The sequence below is a fragment of the Apteryx rowi genome, unplaced genomic scaffold (assembly GCF_003343035.1).
Source record: "Apteryx rowi isolate R43461 unplaced genomic scaffold, aptRow1 scaffold_223, whole genome shotgun sequence".
Classification (NCBI taxonomy): Eukaryota; Metazoa; Chordata; class Aves; order Apterygiformes; family Apterygidae; genus Apteryx; species Apteryx rowi.
Window position 1 is genome coordinate 787,955 of NW_020448564.1, and position 23,217 is coordinate 811,171.

At 39.6% G+C, this 23,217-nt stretch overlaps 2 protein-coding genes across 8 annotated transcripts in view; both read left to right on the forward strand.

Annotated features, from left to right (window-relative positions):
- Positions 1-23,039, forward strand: part of TNRC6B (trinucleotide repeat containing 6B) — a 66,855-nt gene extending 43,816 nt beyond the window's left edge. For 5 of the 7 annotated variants that reach the window (XM_026065070.1, XM_026065069.1, XM_026065073.1 and 2 more), the window contains 6 exons: positions 1,709-1,852; positions 2,116-2,211; positions 4,799-5,068; positions 5,529-5,599; positions 7,182-7,321; positions 8,870-23,039. In XM_026065070.1, the coding sequence (XP_025920855.1) occupies positions 1,709-1,852; positions 2,116-2,211; positions 4,799-5,068; positions 5,529-5,599; positions 7,182-7,321; positions 8,870-9,260 (1,112 nt within the window). In that variant the 3' untranslated portion in view covers positions 9,261-23,039. The remainder of the gene's footprint in view (positions 1-1,708; positions 1,853-2,115; positions 2,212-4,798; positions 5,069-5,528; positions 5,600-7,181; positions 7,322-8,869) is intronic. The other 2 variants (XM_026065075.1, XM_026065071.1) reach the window with 1 other exon arrangement.
- Positions 8,969-23,217, forward strand: part of ADSL (adenylosuccinate lyase) — a 33,079-nt gene continuing 18,830 nt past the window's right edge. Inside the window, exon 1 of the mRNA XM_026065077.1 lies at positions 8,969-9,054. The gene's annotated coding sequence lies outside the window, so the exon portion shown is untranslated. The remainder of the gene's footprint in view (positions 9,055-23,217) is intronic.

Consider the following 23,217-nt stretch of genomic DNA (forward strand, 5'->3'; position numbering starts at 1 on the left):
TGTAAGAGCATACCTTGATGAGTGTGCATGAGAGTAATTGTCAGTCTCCAAGGGTAGTATGGAACTCTGTCAATATGCTGAAGTTCAAGAAAAACTCTTCTAGCAGCCTGTCACAAAAAAGTTGATATAAATTATAACTAATGTTGTAGCCATCTGCATGAGTACAGCTGAAGGTTCTACCTCATGCTAAAAAAATACAGAATTCTGAAACTGGTTAACAATCCTCCAAGACTCATTTTTAAAACAGTTTGCTTAAGTGATCTTCTGAGCAGCAAGGCACACAAACACACAGAATCACGCACGCAGAATGGTTGGGGTTGGAAGGGACCTCTGGAGATCATCTAGTCCAACCCCCCTGCTCAAGCAGAGTCACCTAGAGCACGTTGCCCAGGATTGTGTCCAGACAGCTTTTGAATATCTCCAAGGATGGAGACTCCACAACCTCTCTGGGCAACCTGTTCCAGTGCTCAGTCACCCTTACAGTAAAGAAGTTTTTCCTTGCATAGCCTAATCAGTGATATTTATTTCAACTGCAAGTGGAGATCAGGAGCCCCATCTTTTATAGCTCTCTCCAAGGCTAGGGAGCGGTTGTGTGTTTAGTTTAAATCAAAAAAATATGCCAAACCTTTGGAGCCCTGTTTGACTACTCTTTGGGTGAGGGGTTACTATACACTTTTCAGTGTCACCAATTTCCAGAATTCTTCGCAAAGACAACACTCTGATCGATCTTTATCATTTCTTTTTGGCACACAAGTTCTGATTCTGGCTATCTTCCTTTCAACCATTTCAAGTCCTTACCTGTGTTCCTGAATTCTTTATATCAGAACAGGGAAGATCCTCTGACCAGAGCCAAGATCTGTGTTGGGAGACCTTAAGCATAAGGTGATCCTGTTTTTCAGGGGGTTTGAAGCATTTTGGCAGTAGCTGAGCAGATTCCTGTCGATGCAGTGCTGGTTGCTCATACTGTGGGGTGTGTTGATACCAGTTATCCTGGATTGTTTGCTAGTGTTACTAAAGACTGGGAGATGTGACTGAGGTTTACAAAATATATGAAAGTAGTGGATAAGGTGAATGCAGAATTGTTATTCTCCAAATCTTGCAACACTAGAACTGTGGTGCAAATCCTGAAACTAAGAGGGTGTAAGTTTAAAATAGATGAGAGCAGTTTTTTCCACAGTGAGTGGTGAAGTTCTGGACTGTGTTGCTTCTAGAGCTTGTGGAAGCAGATAGTACCAGCTGTTTCAAAAAAGGGCTCAGATAAATTGATGGAAAATAGGCCCACAAGCAGGTGGTTGCAGATCCAGGGTACTTCTGACATCCTAAGTGTCATCTGCATCCCTGCAGATGCTGGGAGAGTGTGAGTGGAGTAGCCTGCAAATAAGTGGCCAGGTTTGAATTCTCTCCCTAAATGGTGTCTCTCTGGCCACTGTTGGAGACATCATACTGGGCTAGATGGACCACAGTTCTGACCCAGTAGGGCATTTCTTATGTTTTATCTGAGGTTTTCCTGCCAGTGTGATATCACAGTCTAATGCTGCTCTTACTGTGCTGGTTGTTTGAACCAGAAGTACCACTTTTTTTTTTCTTTCTGTGTTTGTCTGTGAAAGTAGTAGACAATTTTTTTGCCCTTCTAAAATCTCCTCAACACTTATTTCCAGTAAATGGCATTCCCCTGTCTGCATCTAATTCTCTTTCCCTCCTGTCCTAGAGTTCCAACCAGGAGTGCCATGGAAAGGTATACAAAACATTGACCCTGAATCTGACCCCTATGTGACCCCTGGAAGTGTGCTGGGGACAGCCACATCTCCCATTGTAGATACTGACCACCAACTTCTGCGGGACAACACCACAGGTAAAATGGCAAACTAGCATGTGATTATTTAAGTCATTCTGATATTCAAGAATATTCTGATGCTCCTGTTGTAACAGAACGAGAACAAGGAATCAGTTACCTTTAACTATGAAGGAAACCTATGTGCTTTCGCACAACGGTTGTGTGTCACGTAAAAGGATGATGTTGGTACAAATTGTGGCTCTCTTGAGATTCAGCAGTGTTACAGAAACTCTACAAAATTGGCATACTTTTCTCTTTCTCTCTCCCTTTCCCTTTGATAGGGTCTAATTCTTCCCTCAACACCTCGCTGCCTTCACCTGGTGCCTGGCCCTACAGTGCCTCTGACAATTCCTTCACCAACGTTCATAGCACTTCAGGTATGCGGGCTCCAAAATTTAGCTGGACAAAATATTTTCCACTTGTTCACTAGTTACTCTTTCTTCTCATTCTTATTTCACCTTGGATATTTAGTCTTTCACTGATTCCTGAGGAAGCTCAGAAGTCAAAATTTGAGTTGCTGGTCACATTTTTTTCTTCCTGGTGGTAAAATACTCCGCTGTAGTTGTATTTAAAAACTAGACTAAGATCCCAACCCCCCCCCCCCCAAAATGATACAAAGTTCTTAGTTACACAGATTGAAGAACAGGGAAGCAGCAAATGAAACAACAAAAGAAGACTTCTCGCTTTTTATGTCGGAATCCACTGACATAAATAAGAGTGTGTGGGGCAGGGGGCGTGTCTTAATATTTTAAATGTTCCTGCTCCTGTATGTATCAGTTAAGGAATTTGAGTGATAAGGTAAGAGGTTTTATTTATCTTAAAACATTAGAATATTGGAGTGCTGTGAAGGCAACATTTTTGCCTCCCCTTTTGTAGCACTCATCATTCCCTAAAAGAGAGTCTTCCTGAAGAGAGAGGGGTTTTAGTCTTTTGGCTTTTGATGGTTGGCCTGTAAACAGTAATTTAGATGTCTGCCTCACATCCTTGGTAAGGAGGTCTCCAAAGCTTTATATTGAAAAATGCACTCTGCACATACTTCTGATTAGGAAGCTGGAAATATTTGCTCCAGACAATTCATTTGGATTTCCAGCCTTTTGAAAACGCCAGTTTTCTCTTGAGACATGGTTGTCTTTGGCAGCTACTTCAAGCTGAAGAGTTGTGTGTAGATAGAAGTGGGGAACATAGTCGGGGCCAGATGCAGCTTGCAGCTATGTGGGGTTTTGGGGTCCCCCCCCCATCTTACTGGATAACAGCTGTGTTCACATGTTAACCCAACATCTTCACAAAATGTGTTGAGAATCCTATTTAGCCCTCAAGAATAGTGCCCCAGCTACCAGTGTTTAGGGTGACTTTGGTTTGAAGCAGCATCTATGTATCCAGCATTCCAATGACATACAAGATTTCTTTGACAACCTAGAAGGAGGAACACCGTATTTCAGCTTCTTACCTCTGCTTAATTTTGTCTAGCACTTAAGAAAGACCAGAAAGATTAAAAGTGATTGAAGTCATAGTTGAATGCAATAAACCAGGCTGCTGCCTTACGCAGATTCCGTCTGCTCTTCATCTTGATAAACTGCACAACAGCACTTTACAGCTGGAAAACGGGACATCTGAAAATRGGGATTTAGAATTCACATGTCCATAAAACAAACTGTTTGGGTCTAGTGAAATAAATTTTTAAGCACTTCTATCTACTTTATTCATAGATTAGTGTTTTAAACCTGCTTGCCATTGATGATTACTGTTACCCATCTGTGCTTGAGGCACTATGAAGTGTAGTCATCCAAATGTAAAATGAAGCATATTCTTGTTTCTTGCTGAAAGTTGTGTGATCTTGATGCGCAGATGCATTATTTCATGACACCCTGCTATATTGTAAACCTGGATTTTTTTTCTTTATAAGTAATTTACCTTTTGTTAATGAATAGAGCTTAATGCACATATGTGTGCATGTGCAACGCATACACATGCACACCACATACACACACGCACATTCTGATTCAGATTATTTATGAGACAATTATTTATGCTGAGTCTGATTACAGAACAATGAAAAAAGAAATTACTTGAGCAATATCCACTTTTTCATGTGTTTTTACTAGGTGATAATTGATCATTGGTGTGAAGAGGTATGGAAGAATGTGTACTTTACCCCTTTAAGGAAAATTGGTTAGGAAGACCTCCCAAATATCCATGAGTGATTAGTTTTGGAGAGTTGTTTTAACTTTTCCATTTTATTGGACTTTCCGGAAAGGGTTCTTGAAACTTGTTGGGGACACCTGTTCATGGTTTTAACTTCTCCTAATAAGTATCTGGTAATATTTTCTCATGTAAATTGAGTATGTGCCACCAAGATTGTTTAAAAGTCCAGTTATCACATAACTGTCATAGTTGAATGGCCTTCTTTACACATTGCGGTGTGTAATGTGTAAACACATTACAGGTGTTAATCCTGTAATGAAATGTGTGTCATGAGAAAGCTTTGATTGTATAGGAGGACATCTTTAGGAGGTCACATTAGCTTAGTAGACCAAGAGTGGTAACTCTCCATTTCATTTCTCTGCAAGCTTGGGACCTGAAGAAGGTTAGTTTTATTAGGAGTTCAGTGTTGCCCAATCTTGTAAGAAATTTTCAAATGAGTGTTGAGGTTCTCCAATGAAAGGTAGTATGGACAAAAAAGTTACTATGATTATTATTAGTCCTTGAATATACTGTGACCTGTTACGTTATCACAGATGATCTAGGTTTTTTGGGCAGCTTTATGCAAGATGAGCAAAGATTAGCCATAAGTGACTGGGCTTGTTTGGCTTCTTTTTTGTATGGCAGATTTTAACTGTTGCATGATTCTGTGCTTTGTGCTTGTATCTGATAGAAATGTGCTTAGGCTTACAATAATAGTTAGAGTTGAAGGCTAGTTGAATCTCTTGGGTTTCACTAATTCATACCATTTATTTAATCTTCTAGCAAAATTCAGTGATTACAAATCAACATGGTCCCCAGATCCCATAGGACACAATCCCACTCATCTCTCCAACAAGATGTGGAAAAACCATATTTCCTCAAGGAACACTACAGGGCTGCCCCGCCCGCCTCCTGGCCTGACCAACCCCAAACCATCATCTCCATGGAACAGCACAGCAGCCCGATCGGTCAGGGGCTGGGGGGCACAGGACTCAAGGCTTGCCTCTGGTGAGAAGAATCACCTGCTGTCACCATTGATCAGAGCTGAGGAGTGTACGTTTTACAGCACTAATGGTTTGGATGAAAGAAGGTTGCAGTTGCCTGGTGAAAGGAAACAAACAAAAAAATTCCTTCTTGAAATGGACATGTACTGTCAGTGATGGGGCTGGGGGGAGAAGGTCCCAGGACCTGCTGCGGGGGATGAGTGAAGAGGGCTGAGAGCTGCCAGGAAGGAATTTCTACTGCATAGGGCCCTTCAAGACTCAAGGGTGTTGGATAAATGCTCTCTGTGGGTGGGAAATTTCTAGAAGATAAACTCTAGTTTAAAAAAAAAAAAAAAAAAGAATCTTGATTTGAAATGTGAAGATGTGGTTTTTGTTTTCAAAACTAAAAATTGGACTTGGTTAGCATGGCTGATAAGTTGAATTTGTCTGAGATTGAAAGACCTGACTGTAAAGGAAAAGGTTTTTCTTTGTATCAGATTTTTCTTGATTATTCTCTCTTCTGTTTGTAGCTTCTACTTGGAGTGATGGTGGCTCAGTTCGTCCTAGCTACTGGCTGGTTCTTCACAATCTCACTCCACAGGTATTTTCTATTATTGTCTCTGGGAACTTGTTTGCTTTAATTGTTGAGAGATGGATTGTGGAATCTTTAGCTGGTCCTATTTGAATTAAATTTAACAAAAGCAGACTGATGATGTAATTCTTGATTAAACTGGACTGTAGTCTGCTTTTCTATAGTAATCACGTCAGCTAACTTGAAGATGTTCAGTTTTTGCTATATAACCATCATAACCTTTCATTACATAGAGTTTCAAGAAATTACTTGAAACACAAAGATTGTTTTTCTTAGAAGTGAGGATAATGTGGAATGGTTTATAGCATTCAATAAGAATGCTTGTCTTGTCAATAAGAAAGCTAGCGTAACTGCCAWTTTTCACTTTGGTGTTTCCATAGTGAAACCACAGAATGTTTCCAGAACTTCTGCCAAAAGCAGTCTAGTTAAGTTATTCTAGCAAGTATTCTCAGAGCTTGCTTCCATTCAGAACGAATTCTGTGGAGATCCTGGTTTCAGCCATCCCAATTAGTCTGTATTCAAGGCTTACGAAAAGCCTATATGATTATTAGCAGCGCCCTGAGGTCTAGACAGAGAGTCCCCTGTTTGGCTGGATAATTTACTATGCTTCTAGTACAGTGTAGGAAAATATCACTATGAAAGGAAGGACTAAGGTATCCTTTGRATTACCCAAAATGGCAACCTACTCTCCCTTCATTAAAAAGACCGTTTCCCTTGATACAAAGGAAACAACAGTGGTGTGATGAAGAGGCATATTTCTAAGTCTCTCCCTGTGCAAGATCATTTATTACTGCTTTAGGAATTATTTAATGGAAGAGGAATATATTTTGCAGACGTTTAAATTGATAAAGAAAGAAGCAGAATATAGTTATGTTATGTCTCTTCCATAACCAGTTGTCTTTCTTGTGGGGCAGTACACTGGAGAGGAGGGGAGCTAAAGGTTAAGGTGAATTCAGGGACAGTATCTTCATTTCAGCTTCTCTGTTTTAACACGGCCATGTTTGTACCCACACACAACTCTCTCCTTCCTCATTTGAGGTTTATTATATAATTGGGAGGTGAGGAGGAAAGTAGTACTTTCTTAAGGATCTGCACATACGGATCCCATTTGTGAGTGCATGTTCCCGTTGCACACCAAGAATGCAATCCGTCTGTACAGAACACCTGGGAGAACAGCAGTTACTGGAGGTAACAAGCCATTACTGCTGCAGAAGGAACATAGGCAACGACTGCTGTGAAAACATTAGTTGAGGAGGAATGAGCATTGCTGGGTTTGGCAGACAAATCACTGACTGTTTCAATAACTTACTGTTTCGTAAACCGCAAAGACAAAAAAAAAAAAATCTCATTTTAGAAGTGAGATTTCCAATTTTCCAAAAAATTCCAACTATTGGCTGATCTAAATTCTGCTGAAATCAGAGTGCTGGAGACAAAGGAACAACTGTGTGTGTTTTAGTGCAAATCCTTTCGCCCATTTTCCTCTGTGAGAGGAGGTTATCTTTTAATTGCTGCGAGTATTTCGAGTTAGGATGGAAGTCGATTTGGAGAAATAGTTACAAGCATCCGTTTCGTCCTGGCTGTTCTCCCTCAGATCGATGGGTCAACCTTGAGGACGATCTGCATGCAGCATGGCCCACTGCTGACATTCCATCTGAACCTGACCCAGGGCACCGCCCTTATCCGATACAACACCAAACAGGAGGCGGCCAAGGCCCAGACTGCACTGCACATGTGAGCAATCCCAGTGTCTGTCCTTTCTTACTAGATTAGTTGCGAATGCAAGATGTCTGTCCAGTGCTATGCTGTGAAAACTCTTTCAAGTTGAAAGGGAGTCTTTCATTCATCAGTAGAGGAAGATGGGAARTAAAGGTGCCTTCTGTTAGGGTATTTTAACTCCTGCTACAAACGAGCAGATACAGAACTAAGAAGTTGCAATTGGCAGGACAGAGTTGTGACCAGTATGCAAATGACTGCACAATTTTGGCCATTTTATGAAAGCTTGTGAATTGTTTCGCATGACAATCTTTCTTGGATATTTTCCCAAACAGTCAATTGCATTTTCACTGTAAATCACAATGTGAATGATTACAAAATATTGATTCCCTTTTGTTAGAAGGGGGGAAATGCTTTATGAAGAAAAATTCTTTATATGAAAGGGAAGAGACTCTCAAACCCCAAAATGTGGATCATTTTTCAAGAGGTGTTTTCACAGACCAGGTGCCCCTCTTGACTGCTGGGTGGATCACCAGCTTTAAGTTGTTATACCATGCAGCTTTCCTAGCTATAACAGTGAATATCTTCATAAGAAAGGGTGCCGTTTGTTTCAGCTGTCTAAATGTCAGCTGTCTTAAACAGCTGGAAATAATGAGTGGGATACCATCCCAGGAACTATTCACTTTATCAGGACCCTGAACAAAGTGCCTTGTGGGTCATGTTTTAAGCACCTTTAATGTAAAACTAGTTTTGCCTTACAGAAATGCTGAAACACTTTTGTAACATTTACATTCTTTTAATTAAAATATGTTTAGTGGAAAACTATTCCTTGTTTTTGCACAATTCACTATGTTTTGTCCATATGTAATACTTCTTTTATGGTTAATTTTGATTCATAGAGGCCTGCCACATTGCAGATACACACGTAATCCACGTGTGAGGGAATCTGCTATAGTTATAATTGAGACACACCTGAAATGACTTACTTGAAAGGCTGCAAATCTTAGGTTTCCTGTTCTTAAGCCTCTTGGGGTTGGCTGTGGCTCTGGCTTGGTTTGAAAACATGAGAGGTTTTCCCCCAGAAATCCCCTACCTTTTTTCCTGTTACTTTTTATTGAGTTTTAACACTTAAAAAAAATTTTTTTTGAACTAGAGAAATCTTTCATCCTGAATTTCATGGACTTTTAACCTATCCTTGAGGTCTGTTCTGTTTGCAAGGTGGCATATGTACATTTGCCATTTTAGCTACACTCTATATGCACTTTTATTGCCCTTATGTTGGTCAGGACATTAGTTTAAATTTAGAAAGTTTTTGCTGCCACCACAACAGCTGAAGATTTGATTTTTGCCCCTTAAAAAAGGGAAGTACTTGTGCTTTGCAGAGTCAGTTTCACTGCCAAGAACAGCTGACTCTTTCCTTGATCTTTCCATTGTGGCAAGCTAATTTTTCCTTCGGTTTTAGCACTTAGTAGTTCTGTTTCCATGCCTTCTGAATCCCTTGCTTTGTTTAATTACCTTTAGGCTTTGTCTAATTACTGTTCTTCTCTCATGTATTTCATTTCCTAGGTGTGTGTTGGGAAACACTACCATCCTGGCTGAGTTTGCCACAGACGAAGAGGTTAGTCGCTTTCTGGCACAAGCTCAGCCCCCTACACCTGCAGCAACCCCAAGTGCACCCACGGCAGGCTGGCAATCCCTGGAGACAGGACAGAACCAGACAGATCCAGTTGGACCTGCTTTGAATCTTTTTGGTGGGTCAACAGGGCTTGGGCAGTGGAGCAGTGGTGGCGGCGGCGGCAGCAGTGGGGGTGATCTCACTGGTGCTTCATTGTGGGGGCCCCCAAACTATTCTTCAAGCTTGTGGGGGGTCCCAAGTGTAGAGGATCCACACAGAATGGGCAGCCCTGCTCCCTTACTACCTGGAGACCTTCTGGGAGGAGGGTCGGATTCAATCTGAACTTAGAACTTTCAACTCTGACCTCGTGACCTTTTTTGGAACAGCAGCAGCACTAACTTGACCTTTTCGTTTTTTTCAACTTGCAATAAATACATTTATAAAAGGAAAAAAGAAAACGGAGAGAGAAAAAAAGGTGGGTCATTGACAGACTGTCTGAGCACATAGTTGCCTCCCTTATATAACTTCAGTTTTTTCGTTTGGAATATGAATCCAAAAAGAGAACATATCACTCTTGAAATACTTGAATCATGAACGCCAACTTAGAAAGACAATGTGAAGCAAGTACACATACCATTTAAATTTAAACACAAAAAATTAAAAAAATTAGTTTCTAGTTTTTCACTTTTTCATGTTATACGGAAGTTGTTGCTAAGAAACATATATACTGAAAAAATAGCTTTTTAACTTTGTTTGCACTGGGTGTGTTTCCGTCCTTAGGTCTACCATGTTGGGTTGGGGCAGGGGGTGGGGTACAAAAGAAAAAAGGGGTGGAGGGAGGGGAAGACTTGACGGAGCCTCACTTTAAAAAACAAAACAAAAAAAAAACCACAAAAAAACAAAATGAAAAAAAAACAAAAAAAACAACACTTTGTGATTGGCTGGTTGAAAAGTACCAGTGTGTTCTGGCACATGTAACTGCCCACGTGTGCTTGTTTCTGTGTGAGTGCGTGTGCACATGTTTGTGTGTGTGCATTTTTTTCTCTATATATATAATCTTGAAACGCTGCATTGCTGATGGTCTACGGGCTGGCTGGCCATCTGCATGTCTTGATTCTGAAAACAAGACAGGCATGGTGGAGTCCCTGTGGCTGAAGCAGAATCCAGTTGGGCTGGATTAAAATTTGTCAGTAGGGTTTTGGTTTTTTGTTTTTTGGGTTTTTTTAATTCATTTTAGCAGGGTGCTATCTCAAGTTTGCAGATCATACTGAGTGGGTAGTTGCTTCCTAGCCCTTGTTCTAACCCTGTGGTAGAGCAGAACACTGCCATATCCAAAGGATTTGGTGAGAGGGGAGCCAATGTTGTCTTTTGAGTAGCAGTGTATTTATTTATTTATGTCTGCATGTGGGGTTTTTGTACTGAGTGAACCCTAGAATGTTTGTTATATAATGCAAGCCATTTTTTTTTTCTTCTGAAGAGGGGAAAAGAGGAGAATAGAAGACATTGCCATCTTTTGTGCGGCTAAGACAAATGTTCTTATTCAGTCTCTTGCAAGCTTCAGTACCTTTAAAAAAAAATGAGTATCTCATTTCTCCCCTAAACCTATAAATAGGCACCCATATTCATTCTTGAAGAATCCATCAAAAGCCTGAAATTCCAGCCCAACCAAATTAGCCTTTTAATTGATTTATCACTTGTATTAAAAACTGACAAAACTAAAATGTGTCAGCAAGTTGCTGGCCGGCCTGCCTGCCTCATCTCCTGAAAGCACATGCAGCTAACTCCCTTCTGCGTCCTTCATGGTGAGCGTTACCTGTGCCAGGCCTTGGTGTATTGCAGCACCAGACCATCACTGACAGAAACGTTTACTTACGAATGTTCTTAAACCAGTGTGTACTTCAAAAACGTTTCCTTTTGTTTCTGTGTTGTGTTTTTTCCTGTGTACGTGATTTTGCTTAGGCAGGTATATAACTAGCAAAGACTTTTTTTTTTAAAGTATTGCACCTTTTGTTTTTTTGTTTTTACTTTTTCTGTACTGTTGCTTTTTAATTTCTGTATTTAAGGAAAGGTTTGGGGGTTTTGTTTTTGATTTTTAGCATCAATGTAGTAGTACTCTGGGCAGGATAGGGATGGCCTATAATCCACAGTGATAGCCAGTGTGTGTGTGCATGTGTGCGCTGGGAACAAAACTTTTAACACTGCTTGTTGTGAAAAGAGTTGTAGCAGACTTGAAGGGACATCCATTTACACAAAGCAGGAAGGTTTTTTTTTTTTTTTTTTTTTTGAGGGGGGCTGGAAGAAGAGTGAAAAGAGATGCCGGTACTTTTTCCCATAAGTGCTAGCACTTCTGTGTAGTGTTGTCTAGCTGTGATACTGTCTAACATAAAGTGCCGACATTCTGTACCAGCAAATACCTATCCATTCCAACCCTCAGTGGGAGCAGTTCTCTGTTTTTATTATCTGTAGGGGAGGGAGGATAGGGGAGTCTCTCTCTTCAGCATCTTCATTGAAGGATACAGTAATGTCTAATACATTTAACTCTAAGCATGGGCTAGGTGGGGAGAAGCGAAGGCAGATTCAATTAATGCAGGGGTGTGCGTGTGTGTGTATGCCTGTGTGTTGGGGTGGGGGGAAGGGCTAGGGAGTTCTGTGGCTTTTTTTAATTCATCTTATCTATGTAAAACCCAATGTCACAAGGAAGACTGACTGAGGGAAATGCTGCATTTACCCATGCCTGTAGATTTGTATGCAAAGTGTTATGTGACAAAAAGTATGAGTAGGTTTGTATTTGTTTAGTAAACTGGAGTGTGCAGCATACTCTGGCTCCTTTTGAATATACTTTTCTATCATGTCTCCCCCTTCATCCCACCATGCACGGTGAAACAAAACGTTCTCTTCCAACTCCTGCTAGTTAGTTCCCCTCCCATGCACACATCCATAAGGCTTTGTTTCCAATAGCCTCTGCTTGAAGACCAGCCAAGCTCCGATATGCAGAGTAGGTTTTAAAAAGTCCTGTGCCAGCAGTACTTCCTAGGGAAGCGCCTTTGGCCTGAGTAAGCCAGTATCCGTTCTGTCACATGATTTGCTATACATGCTGGTTCATTGCTGTGTTCCACCCTCACTTCTCTCTCCCAACCTGCCCTAAGGTCCCTTTTCCTGCACTTTGGGTTAGTTGAGTTCATTGCGATACTACGGTGAAAGCCGGGTGCTAGAGCCCCTCTTGTTTACAAGACATAATGAGGGATTTGAAATATTTAAAAAGAAAAGCTAAATTGTTCTTCCATTGTAAGCTTAAAGGGAAAAAAAATTAAAATGTACAAAAAAAAAAGACCAAAAAGTGCATATATATATTTTAGATGAAGACTAACTCTGGGAGCATTTAACAGTGTTTTTGTTTTAACATTTTATTTTCCTGCTTTAAATTTGCAAGCATTCTCAGGAATTCTAGGGTAGGAAGCCAGTTTTTGAAGATGGTTTATTTAACCTTATCTTATCCTAGATAGATGGCTGTTTCTTGTTGATAAACTTTTACAAGTTCCTGAATCTTCAAAATGTTTGAAAGTTTTTACTTTAAAATAAAAAAGCTAAAAAAATAAATAAAAAGAAAAAAAGAAAAAAAATCTCCAAATGTTACTGTCAGACTGGGGATCAAGAATTTTAAAGACTGTATGAATTAAAATACATTAAGAAAACTTCTCAATATCAGTGACAGAAATTCATTGTAATGTTAAACAAGTTGTGGGAGAAGAAGGGTTATCATTTATAGTGCTTTGTTACTTGTGCAGACGTGCAGTTGCATGGAGAAGAGAGAAGTGTGTGAATGGAAATCTATCACTCTGTTCCCTTTCAATTGAAACTAAACTAAAACTTCCAAGCACCTTTTTAAAAGCAAAAGGAAATTGTAAATATAACTAAAATGCAGTTTAGCTGAACTGAATGAGTCCTCAGCTAGGAGGTATAGTGGGAAATACAGGATGGTGCTTTATATGACTTTAAAGTAGTACTAAAGAAAACCAGTGCTAATAGAAAACCCAATAATGAAGTAGTTTTATCCTGTTTTTTTCAGTATAGAAAAAAGAGAATATGGAAAAAACGAAATGTACATTATAAAACAACTTCCATGTTTCCAGCTATTTGGTCAGTTTTATTCCCCACTTGGAGATTTGCTGCTTGCTTTTCTTCATCTTTCACCCCCCACAGGTTTTCCATTTTGTTTTATGAGGGGAATATCTGTTAAGCTCTTATTCTGTTCACCCTGTTGCTGCTGGCTGTCAGGGCTCGTAGCCTTGAACTTCAGAGTTCAGTATTGGGATGGCTAACTTGTCTCCCAGCACTAAGGGATAGGGGCTTACTCTGCCTGAATTTGCTAGGCTAAAACCACAAAAACCGCTTTAGTGCCTTTTTACATGCACCCACATGCCCTACAGTAGGGGGAGGGAGGGAAGATAAGGCAAGGCGAGGCAGTATAGTCACTTGATGGAAATGAATGTACCAATTCTTAAAAAGAGCATGCTGCAAAGGCATGTCATGCAATGAGTTATATAACAGTAGTTGAGATAACTTTTTATTATTTAAAAAACAAAATGCCAAGTTTCTGTCCTTTTTGTATCAGTTGCTCAGTGTTTTCGTGTTGCACTGCATGTATATATGAGCGTATACATGTGTTGAAAACAATGCTAATTTGGGGGGGGGGGGGAAATCTTATAATGGGCCAGTAGAGGAGTTTGTTTAGGGAGTTTAGGGTTTGATTTTACATGTTTTAGTTAATTTTAAGATGATTTCTATCAGTGCTTTGCCAGAGGCTGTGTCTTATCAATCAGTAGTGTCCTAAAAAAGAGGAAATAGTACAATTCAGTGAAAAAGAGCCCAAGAACTTTGTAATCACTTGGAAGTTAATTGTGACTGACTGCTGAGAGGTTGGTGGTCTAGAACTTCAGCAGTCTGCTCGGTCCAAACCTGTCTTCATTAAAACACTCTGCTCCTCCTTTCTCTGAGCATGCGGGCCTGTGAATGTAGGGGTTTGTCTCCTCAGTGATAGTTTTCCTAAATTGTTAAAGCAAAGCCACGTTAATCTTACTACTTCCCATTTCAAGTCTGAAAAACAGAATAGTTGATAGTTATCTTGCTCTCCAAAATGTATTTAACTGATCATGGTGTTGCATGGCTGTTGACCTTATTTCATGGTCATGGCATTCCTTACCATCGCAAACAATTTCTGAACATTGCACTAACTGTACTCTTATTATCAGGACAACTGTTGCTTGATTTTAATAAATATTCTACTACCGTTTGAGCTCATAACAGCAAAAAGAGAGCAGGAATTCATGTTAGGGTACTTGGGCTTTTAGAAAACTGTTCTTGGGAGGGAATAAGTGGCAGCATCTTGTTTAAACATGATGCCGAAAAGAGACTGGGGAAGACATGTCTTGGAATAGACTATGGACATTTCTTCCCAGATAAAAATCAAACATCACTTCTTTCACTGAAAATTCACTTTTACTTTCTCAAGCCACAAATGCAGGACAGTTTGTCGTAATTCTGTTCTTGATTTTGGTTCTCAAGGTTATGCAGTTTAAATTTATGCATACTTTCCAGTTGTTTTCTGTTTTCCTGTGTTTTTCCTTGATTTTAATCCTTCAATGTTTAATTTGTAACATACTTTTTAACTGTCTTCAGAAGAAATATCCACTTGTTATTGGTCACTTTATCAACCTGCACCCCCACAGTGTGTATCAAGCTGTCTGATTTTTTTTTTAATAGGTTTGCTTATTTTTCTGTTCCATTTGAGTAATTAATTTAGCAGTGATAATGAAGAAGTCTGAGAAAAAAATGGGGTCCCCTCCCCTGCAGGACAGAAAACCTATTTTGAGACTTCTGAAATTTACTTTGGAAAGCAGTTTCAGTATCATATACTTTGGAAGACTTGCCATCATTTCACAGTGTTTTTATGCTTGACTGGACACTTGCCCAGCAGTCCCGAAAGGTTTTATTTACAGTCACAAGGTGTCAGGTTTTTCTTACAGGCTTTTTGTATTTTGCTTCATGTTAAGTGGCCTAAAGATTTGTGTAATGAGCAAGAATATTAAGCCAAGCGTGTTTTTCCTCTGCAGTATAAACAGGATGTTTTCAACAAACTTTGGCTGGGATGTTCACCTCAAAGATTAAATGACAATTAAGCCTTCATATAAAGTTGGCTTTTTCTTTTTTTTTTCTTTTCTTTTTTTCTTTTTTTTTCATTTGATTAGTACTCCCATGAATTTTCTAAACATTTTTTCCTTAGAACTCTTGGTCCCCTCCATTCAGGCTGTTTTTTAGTCCTTTTCTTTTTTTTTTTTTTTAATTCAAAACTGGTAAAATTGACTGATACAGTGTTTTCTAAAAGTTAACTTTTCCTTTACTCTTTCCTCCTAAAAATGCTGCCACATCCTCCACTGCTTATGTCTTGGTAATGCATCCAAGCAGTACTGTAGAATATATATTTTTTTCCTTTGCTTCATTCCTTATTACATTTACCTCTTAGATCTCTCACTTTGTTTATGCATATGCATTTCCTGTTGACTTTAATAGGAGTACTGTATGTGTATCTGAGATGGCCAAATTTGGCCAAGTCTGGTCCAAGAAATCAGGAGTAATCCCCACTGACCTTATAAATGAGTGCTGCTCAGGTAAGGGCTCTGTGCAAGGAAACCTTAGCTGGGTTAGGGCCTCAGGTAGTAGCTGAGGAGCTATTGTATTTTCAGTGCAACAAACGGATCTCTGTTGCGTATGTCACATTCACTATAAATCATGCAACCTTAGCATCCAGGTTTCTCAAGTGTTCCGAATTGCTGTTTTTGTGGTCGATGGTTAGCATCTCAGGGTACGAGTCCTGATGGAGTAAAAAGTATTTTTTCACCCTCTAAAGAGGTGAGGTTCCCTTACAGCCGAAACAGCTTTCTTAACTGTAAATATGCATGTACATGTGTATGGGCAGGAAAATAATACCAAGAAAACTAAGTTGATGTGAATTCTAAAAAAAACAAATGCTGTTGAAGTGCAGCTTTGGTCCTGAACCCAAAACAAAATATACAGAATCTGTTGCATTGTCTAAATTGATTTTCCACAAAATACCATTTCAGTTCTGTACAGTTTATTTCCTACTATTTTGCAATGCTAGGAACCCTGTTGCCTGATACTGTTAGATCATATGATTCATTCCTGCTGTGATCAAAATACAGAAATCTAAAACCCAAGTTCTCTTTCTCTTCCTTTATCTTCAATACTAGATTTCCCCACGTTGCTGAAAGGTGTTAACAGTAGTGAGGGAAACTTGAAGAGTTTCCCTGATCTAGACAAAGCATGTCTCTGTTGTGCTGAATTTACATCCAAACTTAAAACACAAAGCTTAAGTTATACTGGAGCAGAGTTGCTGGTTGCGCTGAACAGCAGGAGCCTAACTAGAAATTAATTTTTAGCACTCTTTCACTAGGTCATGTCCCTCATGATGTTTTGCATAAGTGTCCCATCACTGTAAATACCAGTGTTGCTGAATTTTTACCAAAGTTTCCCTGCAGTAGATATTAGGAGCCAGTCAGGTCCATTCTGTAGTGATTAGCCAAGCAGAGCTTTGTCTACAGTAGGATTTAAGGGTCTGTCTACACTGCTGTTAAAGCTGAGTCAGGGTCCTGTTTGAAATATAGCTCTATTTTGTGGTATATCTGGGACTTTAAACCATGTGTTGTAATAATTATAGCTTCTAATCCTTATATGAAAGTTGATGGAAGGTTTCACCTGCGCTACAAAAAGTGCCTGCAACTCCTAATGGTTTGGGTTTGAAGCCTATTTTTAAAACTGCCATTCAGGCCAAGATAGATGCAGCTTCATCTGTGGCACACAGCAGACAACATCCCTTTGCATCCATGGTTTGTGTGTATGTTGCTTTTCATCAAGCTATGCAGGAAAGTTTCTCCCCAAAAAATCTCCCAGAATCCTGTGTTATGTAAGCAGGCATCTAGCAAATCAAGTGCCCTCTGCAAAGAGCCATTTTCACCCTGTACGTGTGACAGTTGGGACTGGTGACATTCAGCAGTGTTAGGGCTCCTTTTAACTTTTTGAAGTGAGAAAGGGAATTTTTTGACTTGACTCTGATAGCCTTTCTGTAAATGAATACAGAGCACTCTGGAAAAAAAGGGAAGAATGCATTGTGCCAGCCAGCATTAAGTATTTTTGCAGCAAACATTCTTGACTGTGGTGGACAGAGGGGAAGAAAAGAGACTGGAGAAGTTTGCATGGATGCACAGTACAAGGAGGCAGTGCTTAGCAAGAAATGTTTCCTTGAGCACCAGGTGCCTCACTTTGGGTATTAGTGTGCATCATTGCATTTGTAGAACTAATTTTCTCACTTTTTTATGTGTTTTTTAATTGAGACAAAGTGGAAACTTTTCCTTCAGATGAAACACAACCATAAATGAACATATTTCTTCATCATTTACTGTTGAGCAGTAAGAGCAGGTTGCACAGCTTGGTAGCATAGCTATTTTAGTGACATGGTTATGATGATATGTGCTTTCTTTCCCCTCCATCTCCCTGCCAGATTTGGCTAACCCTTTCTATATAAGGCGCTGAGTGTGGGGTTTTTTGCTTTGTTTCGGGGATGTGTTGAGAAGCAAAAATGAAGTGAAAATGCAAGCCAAGGTAGAACAGCCTTATGTTAGGGGGTAGCCTTACAACAGAGCTTTATAGTGAGTGTGCTGTATTCCAAAATATGTAAGCCAAAAACAAAAAAGCATTCATTTATGCAAAAATAATAATAATAAAAATAAAAAGAGGTATTGGAAGACTTCTTTAATATGTACCTTCTAAAGGTATAGAGTAAGGTCTCACCAAGTGATACGTTATTGTGATACTTCTTGCTGGGTCAATAGGGATGGGTTGGGGTATAAGCGCTTAATGTTTTCCTCCTCCTGTGTTTTTACAAGCAGTAAGTTAAATGTGGTATTTATGAATGTGCCTTTGTGAGTATAGTGACAGTCTACTTGAAGAGACCACTTGGGCTGGAGGGGAGACAATGGTCAATTTATTCTTTCAAGAGGTCAGACATGGAGGTTCCAGCCCACTGGTTCCTTTTGGCAAGCAGCATCTTTGGGCTGGTCTCTACACTGCACAATACGTATTCATATGTGGTAGAGATCAGGGTGGGTGGGTGAGAAGGGATGTCATGTGATGCACAGAAGCTGTTGATAGTTTTAGGGTAGTCTGCAGTTGCAGGTTGAGTTTGTGTACGTATTACGTGGCTTCTCTTTATGTTTGTGTGTGCATGAGTGTGAGTGTGTGTGGCTTTATTTTTTGTAAGCACTGGAGAATTGGAACACAGTGATGTTTGAGACAAATTTATACATGTAGAGAAGATGTTTTGTAGCTTCTGTTATATAGTGGGTGCAGGCACACTTTACCCTCTCTGTCCGTGTCCTGATAAGAGAAACAGGAAAAAAAWTTTTTTTCAACCCTTCAACTTCCAGCACACTTAACGTTGCCATTTAAATGAACAGGGTATTACACAAGAAGAAAAAAGTTTTTGAAATGGTGAGGTAGAAGTGTTTAAAAGGAAAAAAAATTCTGAAGTAATCTTTTGTTTCTTCAAAGCTGTTTGTAGCTAAACATGGGAATCTGCAGTGTCTCCTTCCATTTGTTTTTTCTAATAATTCACCTCTTAATTCTACCCAAAACATGAGGTGTACAAGATCAAGAGCTGTTGCTGTAGCCCCTTGTAATTCCCACCCTGAAAAGAAACTCCAAGTGGGATCCCTCAGCTCTATTCAGGAAGACAAAGAGAGGAGAGACTCTGCGGTTTTCTTTGCTTCGCTCTCATTCCTCTCTAATGGCCTTGAAATGTATTATTATGCAAATGTGAATTTTGATACTGAACTTAAGAAGAGGTTGTTTGTTCTTTTTTCAAAAAAAAAAAAAGGTCCCATATGTGGTCAGCATTGCTTCTTTATTTTGTAAGTGAATTGTAAACTATGCATTCTGCAAGGGGGTGTAGGGGATGAAGATAGCTTTGCTAAATTGTTTAGGAGTTTCTGTGTCCATGGTATATCCATTAAGGTCTGGAGAAGTGGGGACATGATGACTTTGAAGATTCATAGGAACTTCTCTTTTCAGAAGTTTGCCATTTGGTAACTAGGCAGAGTTTTGGAAAACTAAGGTTGACTGCAAAACAAAATCAGCTCTAAAACTTCCACAGGATTGTGAATCCTAAACATGCAGTGTTAACCCAGGGCCCACAGGGTGAATGAGACGCCAATTCTAGCAGGGAAACTGTCTACCACCTCCTGGGTTCAGGCCCCTGTCAAGCTCAGGAAACACAGTGCCATAGGCACTATCTTTTTGGGATTTACTACTCGCTTTCCATTACAGCAGTCTCGCACTCTCCCAGGAGAACTGGAACACAGTGGGTCTTTGATGTCTACAGATTCCTCTCCCTAAAATCTTCAATGCCGCTGTTTCTGACACAGCTCAAATAGTGGCAGCAAAGCTACAGACAAGATGGTGGAGGTGGTACTTACTTTTCTAGTCCTGATCAAAGCATGTCTGTGAGGACTTCAGGTTGTTTCAGCATCAACAACTAACAGTGTTGTGTCCTCTGGTGTTACCACTGATGACTAAGCATTAATGTTGGCAGTGTTTGAAATTTTAGGGAATGAGACTGATGTGTAGACAAGGCTCTCCTTTCAAAAGAAATGGTCCTTATTCGCTATAAAGTGGTTGGTACCATAGTGGTCAAGAAAGGATTCATTTCGTCACATCTCCAAAATGCAGTCATTGTGAGTTATGTGTGTTCCTTGGAGCTTGCTGAGCTTCCAGGAGCAGTCTCCTCAAAAATGTAGACTTCAGTGCCCTCTTCATCATCTTAGTAGGGACCCTTTGTTGACTTGACTTTTCCTTTGTCCATGGTGTACCATGGTACCTGCATTATCTTTGGCATTATCTTAGATACAATATCATAAACTGAGATTATCCTGCCTGTATTCAGTGTTTTCATGCAGCAGTTTTATTTTTGTTGATGTTCACAGTACTGTAATAAGTAATAGACTTGATCACTCTCACATCTGTGCCTGCCTTGCAGATGTGATCTTATCAGGGTACCACTCTGTCACATTGCCTTTAAAAAAAAAAAAAAAAGGAAAAAAAAAAACTAAAAAAAATCTGAAGTTTAAACTCTCTCACAAAAATACCTCGTGGTACATTTCCCCTTTTGATGTAACCATTTGAATCTTATCTTTTCTTCTAAACTTAATGGGCTTTTGTTTCCATCTACTTTCTTCTTTCTAAAGAGAGGATTGGACTAGTGATTTCTGAGCACAGGACCAGAAGCCTGGAACTCCTGAGGGTCCCATTGACCCTTGCTCTTCCCTCTCTGGCCTTGGGCAAGTCATTTAACTACTTTGCCTTTGTTTTTTCATCTGTAAAATGGGAGTGATGATAATGCCTACCTCACAGGGGTTTTGTGAGGATCAACTAGTTAATGTTTATAAAGTGCTTTAAAGATGAAAAGCATGATAGAAGTATTATATGAGTTCTTATAGCAAAGTAGCTCATTATTTTTACATTGTTTGCTTGCATGGAGGGAGAGAACCTAGGACTTTTCAGCGATTAAGCCATCATTCAGATCCTAAAGGACATAACAGATGTTGATGGAGACTGTTACTCATACTCATTTCTCTTTATGCCAATTTCCTTCTCTTCCATGTATAGTTATGCCAGTTTTGCTGCAAGTCACGCTTCCCTAGTTACTTTCTGATAAACTTTGAACTTCATTAAGTGGAGTACTTTGAACATGCTGCTTCTTTCACCAGATTGGAATCAGTTTGTACACTTTTCCCTGCTGTTAAATAGATTTTGTTAATGTCATCCTTCAAGTGGACGCATCTTTTCCTGCCATCAGGAAGGAAGGGGAGGTGGTGTTTTGTCATTTCAGGATTGTAATTTGAAGAACCCTGCCACTTTATGCTGCTCCAGGAATGAAGGGCAGTGTAACTTTGTTTCCTTCCCTGAAGTAATTTATGAAAGTGTTTTATCAGTGGCACTTAAGATAAAGTGTCTTTTTGTCCACAGTATACAGAAGCCATCACCTGCCAATAATATGTAGGAACAGAGGGAATGCTAGTAGATGCTGCTTGTGTATATGCCTTACAGCTCTCCCAGAATCTCTGAGAGGGTGGTGGGGGAAGACGTCTTCATTGGGTAAATCCCACAGCTGTCAGGGAACCTCTGCTACATTCTCCTCTCTCCAATCACGTGGTTGCTGTTTCTTCTTTCTTGGATGTGTGTCTCAGGGATGTGCATATGAGCCCATGCCTTTTGGAATTTGGCCTTTGAAATCTTGAGATATGGTTTTCAGTCCTGTATTTGAAACCTCCCTGTCTTGACACGCCCTGGTCCTTTCCGTCCTTCTGTGTTGCTCCCTGTGGCCTTAGGAACATCGCTCCAATATTGCCATATGCCACCCTCTCCACCTCTGTTAGTACCCAAGGTGAAGCATCTACAGTGATTCTGCAGAGAATGAAGCTAAAGTGATGCATGTGCACCTGTAGGATTTGCACACACGTGCACGCACACACAAATATTTCATATACCTTAGATTTCTGCCATACCCTGTCTGAAACATGCAGAATATCTGAGGCACAATGTTGGGTGATTTATTTTTTTTTTCTCATATAGAAAACAGAACAAACAGCAGTATGACTCTGCTGATGTTAACTCTGTAATGTTTACTTTGAATTAAATGTTAGGTATTTTCCCCAAAAGAACCAAAAATTTTCTTTTCTAACAAAAGTAACCAAATGCAATCTTTCTGAGAGGAGGGGAGGAGGAAAAGCAGTGATGGGGAGGGTTCTGATCTATCCTAATCTCCACCAGTTGGCTGGAGATACGAAATGCTGCTTTGAGTTCCACAAACATAAGGGGTTATGTTTACAAAGGTAAATGCCTTCTACCTGTTCAGGAAACTGGCTAATGGTGGGCATCAGACGTTTGGTGAGTTTTTCTTTATTGCTAACAAGTACTGGGAGAAGAGTGTGTCTTGAAGAGGAATGGAGAAATAGGTTAATTTCATCTAATCTTCTTGGTAAAATAATGCCACCTTTCTCCCTTCTTAAAAAAAAAAAATAAAGGGAGGAGGTTGCAGAGCAGAAAATCAGTGATGTCCAAAATGGCTGGATTAGAAAAGGCAGCTTTTCTACTTTGCACATAAATAGGTAACAGGAAGGTACAGCTAAAGTCCTCTTGCCTGAAACACTGTCCCCCAGGAGCAGACATTGTAATAATACAAATAGTGGCTGCGTATATTGATGCTATTTGCAAGTTACCTATAAGTGTTTTTTTTCTTATACTTGAAATAGCTTCCTTTACTCAACTTTTATTGTAGTTCTGGTTTCTCCCCTCCTTCTCTAGCGTGCAGTAGAGAAAGCAAATACAGGACAAACGGGAGAATGTAGAGATGATGCAATGTCTTGCATATCCAAGTTTCATCTTAATTTTCATCCCATGCACTCTCAGATGTTTGAACTTACTTCCTTTCCTATGGGTTTTCCATGGACACAGAAACTCGGCACTTTAGAAGGTGCTCTTGTATGGCTGGCTGCCCCCCCTTCTCCTTTTCTATATTTTTATTTTACTTTTAGTATAGTGGTACTTAAAATCACTGGTTCACTTAAAAAGAAAAAAAAAGTTTAAACTCTACTAATGTACAAATAAGCTGAAATGTTGCATTTTATGTGTATTTTTGCCATAGCAGGTACTGTATTTCTCATGCTGGATTTAGAAAAAAAAGAAAAAAAGAAAAAGAAAAAACAAAAGAAAAACAAAAGGGTGATGTTTTATTGGAGTGTGACAAGTTAAGAGTAACAAGGAATTAAGTCGTCGTCATTTCATTGAAACTGAGAGATGGTGTAATACGTATATAAGTTTTCTGAAGGTTTTTTTGGGCTTTTAAACAGCTTTTTGTTTTTTTATTTTTATTTTTTTGAAAGATATGATTGTATTATGTGCAACTCAGTTGCTTACATTATAACTACAAAATATTTTTGGGTTCCTGGAAAAAAGAAAAAGACTAATAAATGTGTTTGGCTGCTAAGCATTTAATACTCTTGGTTTTTGCATGTTTATTCTGCTGCACACAGTCACTGGATCCTCCTAGGGACTAAGTTTTCCATTTTCCACCTCTAGTCCCAGTGCTGCAATCCAACCCTTACTGGTAAGTCCAAGTTCACTTGTATTTGAGAGAAAAAGGACCTCAACTACCTCTTGCTGGTGCTTCTGG